The following is a 13,282-nucleotide window of genomic DNA, read 5'->3' as shown; positions in this document are numbered from 1 at the left end:
TTGGCAATGGTCCCTAGTTCTTGTGGCAGGTAGTTCCACCAGTTTTACCCTGCAGCAGCAAATGGGGAATAATCTACCCCCCACATTAGGTCTCCTCCTGGTCTCAGAGATCGTCTCAAACCGTGAAGTTTAATCTCCTTTCACAATGTGACCACCAGTAATTATTACAATTCTGGATATTATCTGTATTACGGTAGCAGCCAGAGGCCCCAGCCTAGATTGGGGTCCCCCGTTGTGCCAGGCGCTGCACAGACCCCGACCGAGATCAGGGCCTCCATTGTGCCAGGCGCTGCACAGACCCCGACCGAGATCAGGGCCTCCATTGTGCCAGGCGCTGCACAGACCCCGACCGAGATCAGGGCCTCCATTGTGCCAGGCGCTGCACAAACCCCGACCGAGATCAGGGCCCCGTTGTGCCAGGCGCTGCACAGACCCCGACCGAGATCAGGGCCCCGTTGTGCCAGGCGCTGCACAGACCCCGACCGAGATCAGGGCCCCGTTGTGCCAGGCGCTGCACAGACCCCAATCGAGATCAGGGCCCCGTTGTGCCAGGCGCTGCACAGACCCCGACCGAGATCAGGGCCCCGTTGTGCCAGGCGCTGCACAGACCCTGACTGAGATCAGGGCCCCGTTGTGCCAGGCGCTGCACAGATCCCTATCGAGATCAGGGCCTCCATTGTGCCGGGCGCTGCACAGACCCCGACCGAGATCAGGGCCCCGTTGTGCCAGGCGCTGCACAGACCCCAATCGAGATCAGGGCCTCCATTGTGCCGGGCGCTGCACAGACCCCGACCGAGATCAGGGCCCCCTTGTGCCAGGCGCTGCACAGACCCCGACCGAGATCAGGGCCCCGTTGTGCCAGGCGCTGCACAGACCCCGATCGAGATCAGGGCCTCCATTGTGCCAGGCGCTGCCCAGGCCCCAGCCGATATTTTTCACCCAGCTCTATTTATGTGCCAAAGTCCCATTGATGTTCAATGACACTTGGGCTCCTGGGGCCCCAATTTACTTCTGAAAATGGGACTTTAAGCACCTAAGTCATGTAGGCGCTTTTGAAAATTGCACCAAGGCAACTTGGGAGCAGCTCCGGGGAGAAGCAGCGAGAGCGAGCAGCTCCCGCAAGCGGAACTGAGGAAGGAACTTGAGTGCAAGCCCAGCAGAATGAAGGGTTTCAGCGAAACAAACAGCTTTGCTCTCTCTGCATCTGCCCGAGTCACACACACGTGCAGGGAGGCTGGTATGTTTCATGTCTCCTGGGAAAGCTCTGATTGGCCGCCCCCTCACCCGTCTTCCCCTGCAACCAAAGGGCCAGAGACTCTCAACCAAGTCTGCGTTCACTCACCAATGGAGCAGCTAGCAAGCCTAGGGTTGGATCCAAACGCCCTCTGAATATCGGTTCATGGACTGCATTGACGTTCAGGTCCACCTCTAATTTACACAGCGCATCATCCATCCCGTGAGACCTCAACAAGGATCGCTTTGCCACCACTAAAATGCAGCCACCTCTGGGGTAGGACATGGCAGCTGATCAACAGCATGTGGGGATGCTTAGCAGGCATCGCTCACCCGGTACTGAAATGCAGCTACCTCTGGGGTGGGACACAGCAACTGTCCAATGGGACACAGCAACGCTGTGCAAGGGATCGCTCGGCCAGTGTTGAAAAGCAGCCACTTCTGGGGTGGGATGTGGCAGCTGATCAACGGCACGCAGTAACACCGCGCAAGGGATCGCTCACCCAATACGGAAATGCAGCCACCTCTGGGGTGGGATGCAACAGGTGCTTAACAGCTGCCCAGCCGCAACGTGCAACACTGCCTCGGCCAGAAAGTGAAGGAGAATGAAAACAGCAAGGGGGGTAATTTAGAGCGGCAGAAGGGAATAACGGAGATTAGAAATCGGGTAGAGCACCAGAGTTCACACCCTTGAGCAAATCGCCCTGGGCTCTTTAGCGACCAAAATCCCCCAGTGACAGGCGCCTCCGAAATATAGAAGGGGTGAGAGCCTCAGAACAGGCGGGAGCACACACCAGAGCCAGCCGGGTGTTCCATGGCTGCGAGTCCAGGATGGGGCCAAGAAAGAACCACAGGGTTGGGCTGTGTCCAGCAGCCTCCATAGAGATCCTCTTTATAGTCATCACAACGGAGTCCTCGGTTGTTCCGACCACCAGGGGCGCTCTGGGGGGTCTCCAAAAGGGAAGCACCCCGGTGACGGTGCATTGGGGTCCGTCCTGAAGTCAGGTGGCAACCTGCCAGCAACAGCACTCGGGGGTTCACCATCCAAGGACCCACAAGGCCTGGCCATGCTTAGCTTACAGAAATCACAGCGTCACTGATGTCCCTGCAGCCCTTATCCACAGAGAACACGAGCTTGTTACAGTCCCAGACCGCAGGGCTCACCCACCCACCCCTGAAATGCAGCCACTTCTGGAGTGAGATGCAGCAGCTGCTTAACAGTGCACAACAGTCAAGGACGGGAAGTGAGGGAGCAGTAAAACCGCAGGGGGAGGGGGATTTTGAGAGGCAGCTAGGGAAGCCTGGCTCTTCAGTTCAAGCCACTGTCACATGGAGCTCTGGGGTGTCCAGTTCAATGACCTGTGTGTCAACCAAAATAATTCACTTACCCGCTTCCTTAAAGCTCCCCTCCTTGGGAGAGCCTGCGACATCCTGGCTCCATAGTTCAGTCTGTGGTCACCCTAGGAACAGTCCCGTAACATGGCAACCTCACCCGGGATTTGACTATCTAAACGCTGCAGGAGCTGTTTATAGCATGTTCCCCAATCAATGGGGATGTTGTTTTTAAACACCGGGCCAAGTTTACATCTTGTCAGGGCCAGTTTCTAGGGGCCTACTCTACTGGCGGAACACTAGACTGGGACTCAACAGACCTGCGTTCTAGTCTCAGATCTGCGGCTGGGTGACCTCGGGCAGCTCTGTGCCTCAGTTTCCCCACCTGTAAAATAGGGATACTGGTGCTAACCCCCCTTTGAGATCTACCGATGAAAAGGGAGAGCTAGGGATGATTATTATTCAGGACCCAAGTCCTATTGGGCGACAGGCAGGGAATATATGGACGGCCAAACTCCTGTCGACCAGCACTCCCTTGAACCCAGTCTCACAGAGTTTAAGGCTAGATGGGATCATTAGATCACCTCGTCTGCTCTCCTGTGGAGTACAGGCCTCTATATCCCACCCATATACTGAGCCCACTGACTCTAGTTAGACCAAAGCGTTTCAGCCCTCAAGAGACTAAATTGTTTTGTACCACACGGAGAGACCAGGAGAAACTGAGGCCCCTGTGATGGCAGAGCAGGTGAGACATGACCAGGTGATCCACCAGAAAGGCATAAAACCGCCAACGTCCCTGCCAATTTGACCCAGGGGAAAATTCCTGCTCCGATATTCTTCAGAGGCAAGGGAAGCCCACAGGCTGCATCTAATGATGTGACCGCACGGCACTCCCTATCCACAAATCTCAAAGAGTTTTATCCTCATCCCCAGAGGGAGGAAACTGAGGCACAGAGCGAGAACGGTCACCCAAGCGGGTCGGTGGAACCCAGGCGTCCTGACTCCCAATCTGGTATCCTGTCCACTAGAACCAGGGAACAGGTGGTTTTTGCTGACCCCGGTCGGTAGTCAGCCCTGAAACCTGGGGATGGCACCGCCACATAGCACCTTTCCAAAGCAGTTCCACATCTGCCATCTGCGCAAATGGGGAAATGGAGGGCCAGGAGGGGAAGCAGCTTCACAGAGGGGAAGCAGTGGCAGAGTCCGAAATGGAACATAGACGTCCCAGCCACCCCACCCCTCGCGCCACTCACCCGCACTTCCCTCCCCGACTGGGAATGGAGAGAACGCAGGAGAGCGCCCAGCCAGCCTGCTCCAACCCCTAGACCCTGCTTCCCGCCCAGAACCCAGGAGTCCTGATTCCCAGTCCCGTGTGCCTGATCACTTCACCCAGACTTCCTCCCAGAGCTGGGGATAGAACCCAGGAGTCCTGAGTCCCAGCGCCACGTAGAACCCAGTTAGTAAACACTGCGATTGGGACTCAGCAACACACAGTCAGGCCAGGGTTGGCCACGCACACGCTCCTGCTCTGACTGGTTTCTGGCAGCGTCTCGCGCACAGAACAGTGAGCGCCACTCGAGGACTCACCGACCGTTTAAAGGGAGACTCCCCTATTCCCACGCACGGCACAGGGCCTTTCTTGCCAAGCAGGATTCCAAGATAATTGTCACCCTAGATATGGCGCCCACAGGAAGAACTCAGTTATCATAGACAAGGGCTCATCTAACACAACCCCTCCCCCCCACCACCACCCTATTTCCTTTTGATCTGGTGTAAAACTGGAGTAAATGCCTTGACATGCTGGATTTACACCAGGGTAAGTCAGAGCCTGCCCTAGCCTCCCTGTTTCCTCGAGTCTCCGAGGAGTAAGAGACAGAGCGATTTGCTGTTTTTGTCTCCCCGCGCAATCACATGGGAATGACTGAGACACCCGAGGACTCATTTCCAGAGACAGTCACTGTCTTACCAGTGAGAGAAACGCTGGCCCATTCTGCCCTGCCATCCTCAACCCAGGCCACCGCCAGCACCGAGCAGTGCCCTCCCCCACCCCCAGCCCCAGAGCATGTGTCAGGGGTGGAAACCAAGCCCGACTTTTGCCTCATCTCAATACACCCGATTCAGGCTTTTCCATCCCTTCTGACCCTCCCTTGAGCCTAGATCAGATTTCATGGAGGCTTAATTCACCTCCTGGCCACACTTTCCGGATCTCGCACACTTGGGCCTGGTTACTTAAAAGTAACACCAGCCTAGCTGCATCGGTTAGGGGTGTGGGTTTTTAGCGGCCTAGCTAAGCTTTAGTTTGTAGGGTTGCGACTATACCAGGAGAAGAGGGCCGGAGAACCAACATCAGCTAGACCAGCAAATGCTCTCCTAGGAGAGGTCTACATTAAAAATGTTGCCAATATAATAAAGTTGTTAGGGATGTGACATCCCCATACCAGCAAAAGCCCTGCTAGAACTGCAGTTACAGCGGCCTAGAAGTGCCTGTGCCGATCTCGCTTATTTTGTTGTACGATATAAGCGATACTGATGGAAGCACGCTTTGCCTTAAGCTGTGTCTATACTAGGAGGGTTTGCCGGTGCAGCTATAAACCAGGTCTTAGAGTCCACACTAGGAGGGCATGGCTGGGATAGGTGTGCCGGGAAAACTTAAGTTTAGACGTAGCTTGAAGGTCCATTCGCACCGGCATCTTTCGTAGCAGGGCAATTGTTGTATGCGGGGTTGTTGTCAAAGTTGGTCCAATCTGACCTCACCCACCTTGTCTCTCTAATAGCAGGACCATGAGAGAGCTGGGAAAGGAACCCAGGAATCTTGACTTCCAGCTTCCCCTGATCTAACTACTAGACCCCACTCCCTTCCCAGAGCCATGGATGGAACCCAGGAGTCCTGACTCTCATTCTCCCCTGCTCTAACCCACTTGACCCCACGCCCCTCCCAGAGCTGGGAAGAGGATCCAGGAGTCGGGGCTCCCCAGGCCTGTCGTAAATTCCCCTCCCCCAAATGCACGCTGCACACACTCACCCGGCCGGTGGTTAATGGAGCTCTAAAGCTCAAATTTACTTTGAGAAATGGTCTTATTAAAGCACCAGTCTGACCCCAGTCTGGGTCCTGTCTCCAGCTCTAGGAGGGGAGCAGGGTCTAGGGGTTAGAATGGGGGGCGGGGGCTGGGAGTCAGGACTCCTGGGTCCTATTCCCAGCGCTGGAAAAGTAGTGAGGTCTAGTGGACTGGACCGGGAAGGCTGGGTGTCCGGACTCCTGGGTTCTTTTCCTTGCTGCCATTGGCGTGTTATGAAAAGCTCCGATTCTGCCCACTTTGAGTCTCACACCAAGCCCCAAAACTAAGGGCCTACCCACTGCCCCAGCTCAGGGCCCACCAAGCCTGGCACCCCCCAATTCCAGGCACAGCTCCACGGCTTAGTATCCCTCTCTCTGTCCCCTCCTGTGACTGTCGGTCCTCTACAGAGCCGGGGCCTGCTCGGGTCTCCCCACCAGGGGCTTTGCGGTTGGGACTCGGAGTCTCCACCCTCCTGCTCAACAAGCCTCATCAGCCTCCACCCCAGCATCGTTCACCCTCCTGCCTGCACCCCAACCCCAGGGGAGCTGCCCCAGTGCCCTGGCCCTGCTCCAGGGGCTGCACTCCCGTGTGCCAGGGCATCAGGGCCTGGTTCACCCCAGGGCCCTCTCAGCCCCGCCCGAGCCATCCCCGCTGTTAACCCCTTAGATGCTGAAGGGTTCATTGCTAGTGCCTGCTTCCCCCCCTCACTGAATCCCATTTCCTCCCCACCCCAAAGACAGAAATGCCTGCAAGCACCCTCCTCCCCCACCACCCACCTTCCTGTTAACCCCTTAGCTGCCAGGTGCGGACGCACGTAAGACTCCCCAGTTCCGTGTTCACCTCTTCGCTGTCAACTGGGGCCCATAACCACCCACCACCCTGCTGTTAACCATTTGGCTGCCGGCTGTCCCAGCAACTCCCCACCCCCAGACACACACGCTACTGTTAATCCCTTGCTTGACAACTGGGTCCCATAACCCCCCCCCCCTCCATCTCTCTCAAACACACACACCGAGTTAACCCCTTAGCTATCCGCTGGACTCCAGGTTAACCCTTTCATTGCCAACTGGGTCTCAATCCCTCCCCCCTTTTTTTTGGTGGCTATTAACCCCTTAGCTGCCAGTGAGCCCCCATAAGCCTTGCCTCCCCCTTTGCTGTTTACCCCTTAGTTACCAGCTTGATGCCATAAACTCCCCCTCCCCGTGGACATTAACCGCTTCACTGCCAGCCGGATCCCATAGGTCTCCAGCTCAGCTCCCAGATGAACACCTTCGCCGCTGGCAGGCTGGCCCCATGCCTCCCCCCGTTCTCCCGCTCACCCACCTGGGACATCTGGGGCCGCAGGTTGATCTCCCGCAGGTTGACGGCGTGGGGCATTAGGTTGTTGAGAAGCTGGCAGAGCAGGACGCCGTCGCGCAGGGCCTGAGCCAGTTCGCACACCTGGGCGCTGGGCCAGGTCACCCGGTGGTTGGGGGGCAGCACCCGGCACTGGATGAGCCAGTTGGCGCATTGCTTCCACAGCTCCATCTCCCCAACTGGGCGTCCTCGCTGGCCGGCTGCTGACTGCTTCTGCTGCCTCCGCCTCCTCCTCGTGTCTGGGAAACCGATGCCTGAGAGCGACAGCTTCCTCTTTTGCAACTGACAACACCAAACCACAGAGCAAGGGAGCCCATGTGGGGGCTGGGGTGGAGCAGGCCTGGGAGCTTCCCCCTCCCGCACCCCAGGGAGGAGCTGCAAGGGCAGGGTGCCCCTTCCCTCCAGGGGCATCGGAGAGAGCTGCTGTGGTGAGCAGGAGAAGTGCTGGCAGAGGAGACCGGCCCCTTTTAAAAGCACCTACTGGGAAAAAAACACACAGTTAGTTCCTGTGCGCACATAGCTTGGGGAGCCGGGACTAGACCCCTGGTCGCTCTGCTCTGCTCCCAAAGACTTTGGTCCCCTGAGCTAAAGGAAAACCTCCTCTGCTTGGGGCAGTAGTAGACACCTTATCTTCTCTATAGGACTGGGCAGTATGCTCTTGCTGTCTCTTTCACACACGTGCACCATGTGGCAGGCAGGTCAGTATGATACCTGTTTCACAGGTGGGGAAACCGAGGCACAGAGCAAGGGAGTGATATGCCAAAGATCAGCTAGGAAGTCACCACCAGACTTAAGAGAAGTGACTCCCTGTTTCTGTCATAAGAAGGGTGGGTGGCCATTCTCTGCGGTGTGTTTCACCCTCGTAAGGCAAATCAGTTCCCATCGAGCACAGCTGAGGGGGTGACAAGCAGCGGAGACACAGCCAGTGATCTGAGCAATAGAAGCAACAGGTGGGTTTGCTTTTTCAGGGAGATCATGGAAGGGGGCAGGCTGGGAAGCTGGTATCTACAGTGAGATGCCCTGGGTGGGTCAGCTTCTGTACTGAACCTAGAGCAGTCTCCATCCACTAACCCCCGCCCCCCTTCTGCAAATTCCTAGCAGTGCTTCCAACCCTATCTCCTCCTCCCACCTTCTCCATTTAAATCCCTGTGCTGCCACCTGTTTGCCCGAAGTGTCCACTAGGGGTCACTCTTCTCCACATTTTGCAGCGGAAGAGGCAGCGCTTACAGACAGATTTGTGAGTGGACCGTGGGCTCAAAGCTGATGTCTGAGCTCTGGGTTTACACCTCAGTGTAGACATAACCCTAGGGGCGCCTGGCCCTTCACACCCACATAGCTGGGATCTAACCCTTTACCTGAGCTAAATGGTTGTATCCAGATTGTATCCTCAGGGTGGGGGCGTGGAGTATGGAGACAGAACAGGAGTACTTGTGGCACCTTAGAGACTAACAAATTTATTAGAGCATAAGCTTTCGTGGGCTACAGCCCACTTCATCGGATGCATATAGAGTGGAATAAATATTGAGGAGATATATATACACACATACAGAGAGCATGAACAGATGGGAGTTGTCTTACCAACTCTGAGAGGCCAATTAAGTAAGTGAAAAAAAAACTTTTGAAGTGATAATCAAGATAGCCCAGTACAGACAGTTTGATAAGAAGTGTGAGAATACTGACAAGGGGAGATAGATTCAATGTTTGTAATGGCTCAGCCATTCCCAGTCCTTATTCAAGCCTGAGTTGATTGTATCTAGTTTGCATATCAATTCCAGCTCCGCGGTCTCTAAGGTGCCACAAGTACTCCTGTTCTTTTTGCGGATACAGACTAACACGGCTGCTACTCTGAAACCTGTCATTATGGAGACAGAGACACAGTATCTATCTATCCCCGTATTCACTGATTCATCTATTCCCATTAACAACCCAGACTCTGTTTGTCTATAGCAGTGGTTCTCAACCAGAGGCACGCATACCCCTGGGGGTACACAGGGATCTTCTACATCAACTCATCTAGATATTTGCCTAGTTTTACAACAGGCGACATAAAAGCATAACGAAGTCAGGACAAACTACGATACAATGAGTTGTTTATACTGCTCTATGTACTACCCACTGAAATGTAAGTACAATATTTATATTCCAATTGATTTACTTTATAATTGTATGGTAAAAATGAGAAAGTCAGCAATTTGTCAGTATTCTAAAACTGTGCTGGGACACTTGTATTTTTATGTCTGATTTTGTAAGCAAGTGGTTTTTAAGTGAGGTGTAATTTGGGGGTACACAAGACAAATCATTCTCTTGGAAGGGGTACAGTCGCCTGGAAAGGTTGAGAGCCACTGATCTATAGCTGTGGTTTTCAACCTGTGGTCCTCGGACCCCTGCAGCTCCACAGACTATGTGTAAGATTTCAAAAGGGGTCCAGACCTCCTTTTGAAAATTGTATGGGTCCACAAATTTAAAAAGGTTGAAAGACGCTGATCTATAGCCACGCGAACTGTTTGGAAACTGATGTTGTGTTTCACAATTTTTTTTAAAGCTCATTTTCTCAAAAATTTTCAAAAACCCACAGAAAAATGTTTTAGTTTTTTAGTTGTGAGGGCAGGAATTGTCTCTCATTGTGCGTCTGTGCAGCACCTGGCACAATGGGGGCCCTGATCTCGGTCAGGGTCTGTGCAGCACCTGGCACAACAGGGGCCCCGATCTCTGTCGGGGTGTGTGCGGTATCTGGGTTTGGCTAAAGCATGTTTTCTAGAAAGGCATCCAGTCTGGATCCGAAGACATCAGAGATGGAGAAGCCGCCCCTTCCCTCGGTAATCTGTTCCAATGGGTATTCCCCCTCACTGTTAAAAATACGTGCCCTATTTTCTAATTGGAATGTATCCAGACTTCCCGTCCAGCCATCAGCTTCTGTGCTCCCTGTGAGGGTACTTACCCAGCGTGAGCAAGTCACCACATTTGTGGTCGTGGGTTTGGAGCTGATGTTAATCCAATCTCAATGCCAGGTCATTTCCTGCCCAGTCAACCAGCTCAGAGTTCCCCAGCAAAGCACCTGCAAGGTAGGTAGGTTTATGAGTCACCACTTGAGAATGTCCCAGCCTGACTGGGTCAACTTCTCAATCAGCGACTCCAGAGCCTGGAGAAAACAAGAGGGAAAATAAATGTTTAATGCTGGATTAATCGGCAAATGAACTGTCCCACAGGGCAGATATTTCTCTCTGCTTCTCCGACAAGTACATTCCTGCTTCTTTCTCCGACCCCTTAGGAGTGGGAAAAGCAATCTTGCAAGCTTAGGGGTCTATCCTGCCCTCCATCACCACAGTGCGTGCGCACTTCCCACGTAAAATCAAGAGCCACCGTGGAGCCCCCTCAGGGATAGCTCAGTGGTTTGAGCATTGGCCTGCTAAAGCCAGGGTTGTGAGTTCAATCCTTGAGGGGGCCATTTAGGGATCTGGGGCAAAAATCTGTCTGGGGATTGGTCCTGCTTTGAGCAGGGGGTTGGACTAGAAGACCTCCTGAGGTCCCTTCCAACCCTGATTTATGATTCTATGATTCCTAAGCTCCATCTCAAAATCCATGAAACTCCTCATAGCTCAAGTCTGCCATGCTGAACCTGATAACAAGCTAGGCACGCTGCAACCACTGCCCCTGATTGGTCAAGGATCGGGCCCATCCACTTACCCCTGTAAAACCAACTTCCCTCCCCCCACCCATCTCATTTGTCTCACCCACCCTGTTACCATATACCTCACCAGGCAGGAAAGGGCTTTTGTGTCAGTTTCACAGTTGGGGAAACTGAGGTACAGTTGCACATACACGCTCACGATAGAAAAAGGGGCGGGCGAAGCAACGCTGACAAAGCCTGCGACAGAGCAAGGAATTGAAGCCAGTCTGCCTTAAGCCCCAGGTTAGTGCTCTAACCACTGGACCATGCTTCCCCTTTCTTTTCTGTTTTGTCTACTTGAAACAGAAGCCCTTCGGAGTGGACCCGACATTTTCTGTGTTTGTACAGCATCTAGCATAACTGGGGCCGGGCCTGGCTGGGCTCTATGTGCTACTGTTTAGATATTTAATAAATAACATTATCTGGCATGTGAGCAGCAGTGGGGTCTAGTGGCTAGGGCATGGTCTAGGGACTGAGAACCCCTGGGTTCTAATCCTGCCTCTCCCGCTGCCCTGCTAGGCGGCCTTGAGCAAGTCACGGCCCTCTCTGTGCCTCAGTTTCCCCTCCCTTTGTCTGTTTGGAAGGGGAGTCCTTTGGGGTGGGGACTGGGTGTATGTGCAGCATTTAACTGGAGTTCAACAGATTTATACCAGCTAGGGAATTGGTCCCCAGGTCAAGGCTGGCAATTGCAGCCCCCGGGTGATCTAATAGTGACAGCATCATCCTTCCCGACGCAGAGATTACTCATGGCCCCGAACAAGGAGCCAGGCAGAGTGCTGCTGAGATGAGATTCAGCCTGATTCAGCCAGCTTCTCTCCGCCTCAACTTTGTTCCAGGCTGACACAGTCATGGTAACAGCAGGGAAATCTGTCAGCAAGCACCCCCCACCTGTCCAAGAAACTCGCTGGAAAAGTCAACCCACTCCTTCCATCCCCAGCTGCCACCAGCCATCTGGCGCGTACCGTTGTTCCTGCTTCAATCCTTGCTCGGCTCCTACTTCCAGAGTCTTTTATAAAGGAAAAAAAAACCTTATAAGGCCGTGATCTGCTCCCCCAAGCAAGGTCGGGCTGGGTCAGACCTTGGACAGGGAACCTTGCACTAAAGAGAGCGGTGAGGGGGGTTCAGTAGGGGGCGCTCTCCCTTCTGAATCAGTGCTGAGCCTGCAACCCCAGGGTGGCACTAGGGGGCGCTGTGCTGAAGGGAGCAGAGTGACAGCTCAGTAGGGGGCGCTCTCAGCCTCCACGCGAACCCCAGTGCTGGTGGCAGGGGGCGCTATTCTGCTTCACGCAATAGATGAGAGGGGTTGATACAAGCAGCCCGTTGAACGAGAGGGTGGGAAGCAGTTCGGGCTGACACACAGCAACAGGCGGGGTGGGATGGAGCCGAGGGGGGCTGTGCACAAGGCCCTGGTGACAGGAGGTGTCTCGTACACCAGCACTCACATTCACTTTCAAGCCGACACCAGCCCACAGTCACGTTCACGCCAACAGTCCTAGAGGAGTGGTCACATCTGCCGCAGAAACAGCAACCCTCGCCGCGGCTGTGCTTACAGCCTCACCCGCCCCCCATCACACCCACACTAGCTGCCCCTCCACAATCGGACTCACAATACCTCATAATCGCACAGGCTTCCAAACACATTTCTCACACCTTGAAGGCTACACAAACACACTAGCACACAGGCACACTCGAAACACAGACTCACAAAGACAACCCATCTGACACCCACAAGCCTACCCGAGGATACTAATGTGCCATTACAACACACCCAGAAATCAGACTCACAAACATACCAGCTCACACTCATACACTTCAAACTCACACCCAAAACACACAACCAGACTCACCATCTGTCACAGAGATACACTCAAATTCACACCCACTATCACACCCAAAGCACACAACCCAACTCATAGTCACACAGATACATTCACACTCACTAACACACCCAGAATACACAACTCGACTCAGCAACGCACAAACTCAGTCATATACACTCCAACTCACACCCAAAAACACACAACAAGACTCACCTTCTCACAGTCACAGAGATGCATTCAAACTTACACCCACTATCACACCCAGAATACACAACTCGACTCACCAACTCAGGCACACAGATACATTCAAACTCACCCCCACTAACACACCCAAAATACACCAAACTCAGCAACACAAACTCACAGTGATACACTCAAATGCACAGTCACACAGATACATTCAAACACACACCTACTGTCACTCCCAGAACACACAACCCAACTCACAGCCACAGGGATACACTCCGCCTCACACCCAGAACACACAACCCAACTCACAGTCACACAGATACATTCAAACACACACCTACTGTCACTCCCAGAACACACAACCCAACTCACAGCCACAGGGATACACTCCGCCTCACACCCAGAACACACAACCCAACTCACAGTCACACAGATCATTCAAACACACACCTACTGTCACTCCCAGAACACACAACCCAACTCACAGCCACAGGGATACTCTCCACCTCACACCCAGAACACACAACCCAACTCACAGTCACACAGATACATTCCAACACACACCTACTGTCACTCCCAGAACACACAACCCAACTCACAGTCACACAGATACATTCCAACACACACCT

At 53.8% G+C, this 13,282-nt stretch overlaps 1 protein-coding gene across 7 annotated transcripts in view; it reads right to left on the bottom strand.

Annotated features, from left to right (window-relative positions):
• Positions 1-11,744, bottom strand: part of VAV1 (vav guanine nucleotide exchange factor 1) — a 59,524-nt gene extending 47,780 nt beyond the window's left edge. For 2 of the 7 annotated variants that reach the window (XM_065576286.1, XM_042852809.2), the window contains exons 1-3: positions 11,607-11,742; positions 9,916-10,032; positions 6,945-7,457 (exon numbers count right to left, since the gene is read on the bottom strand). In XM_065576286.1, coding sequence (XP_065432358.1) covers positions 6,945-7,388 — 444 coding nt within the window. In that variant the 5' untranslated portion in view covers positions 7,389-7,457; positions 9,916-10,032; positions 11,607-11,742. Of the gene's footprint in view, positions 1-6,944; positions 7,458-9,915; positions 10,319-11,532 lie in introns of those variants that run through there. The other 5 variants (XM_005312571.5, XM_042852808.2, XM_042852807.2 and 2 more) reach the window with 5 other exon arrangements.
• Positions 11,745-13,282: the final 1,538 nt, after the last annotated feature.

This window comes from Chrysemys picta, chromosome 22, assembly GCF_011386835.1.
Source record: "Chrysemys picta bellii isolate R12L10 chromosome 22, ASM1138683v2, whole genome shotgun sequence".
Classification (NCBI taxonomy): domain Eukaryota; kingdom Metazoa; phylum Chordata; order Testudines; family Emydidae; genus Chrysemys; species Chrysemys picta.
Note: the sequence above shows the minus strand (reverse complement) of the source record. Positions and strands in the feature narration are given on the sequence as shown.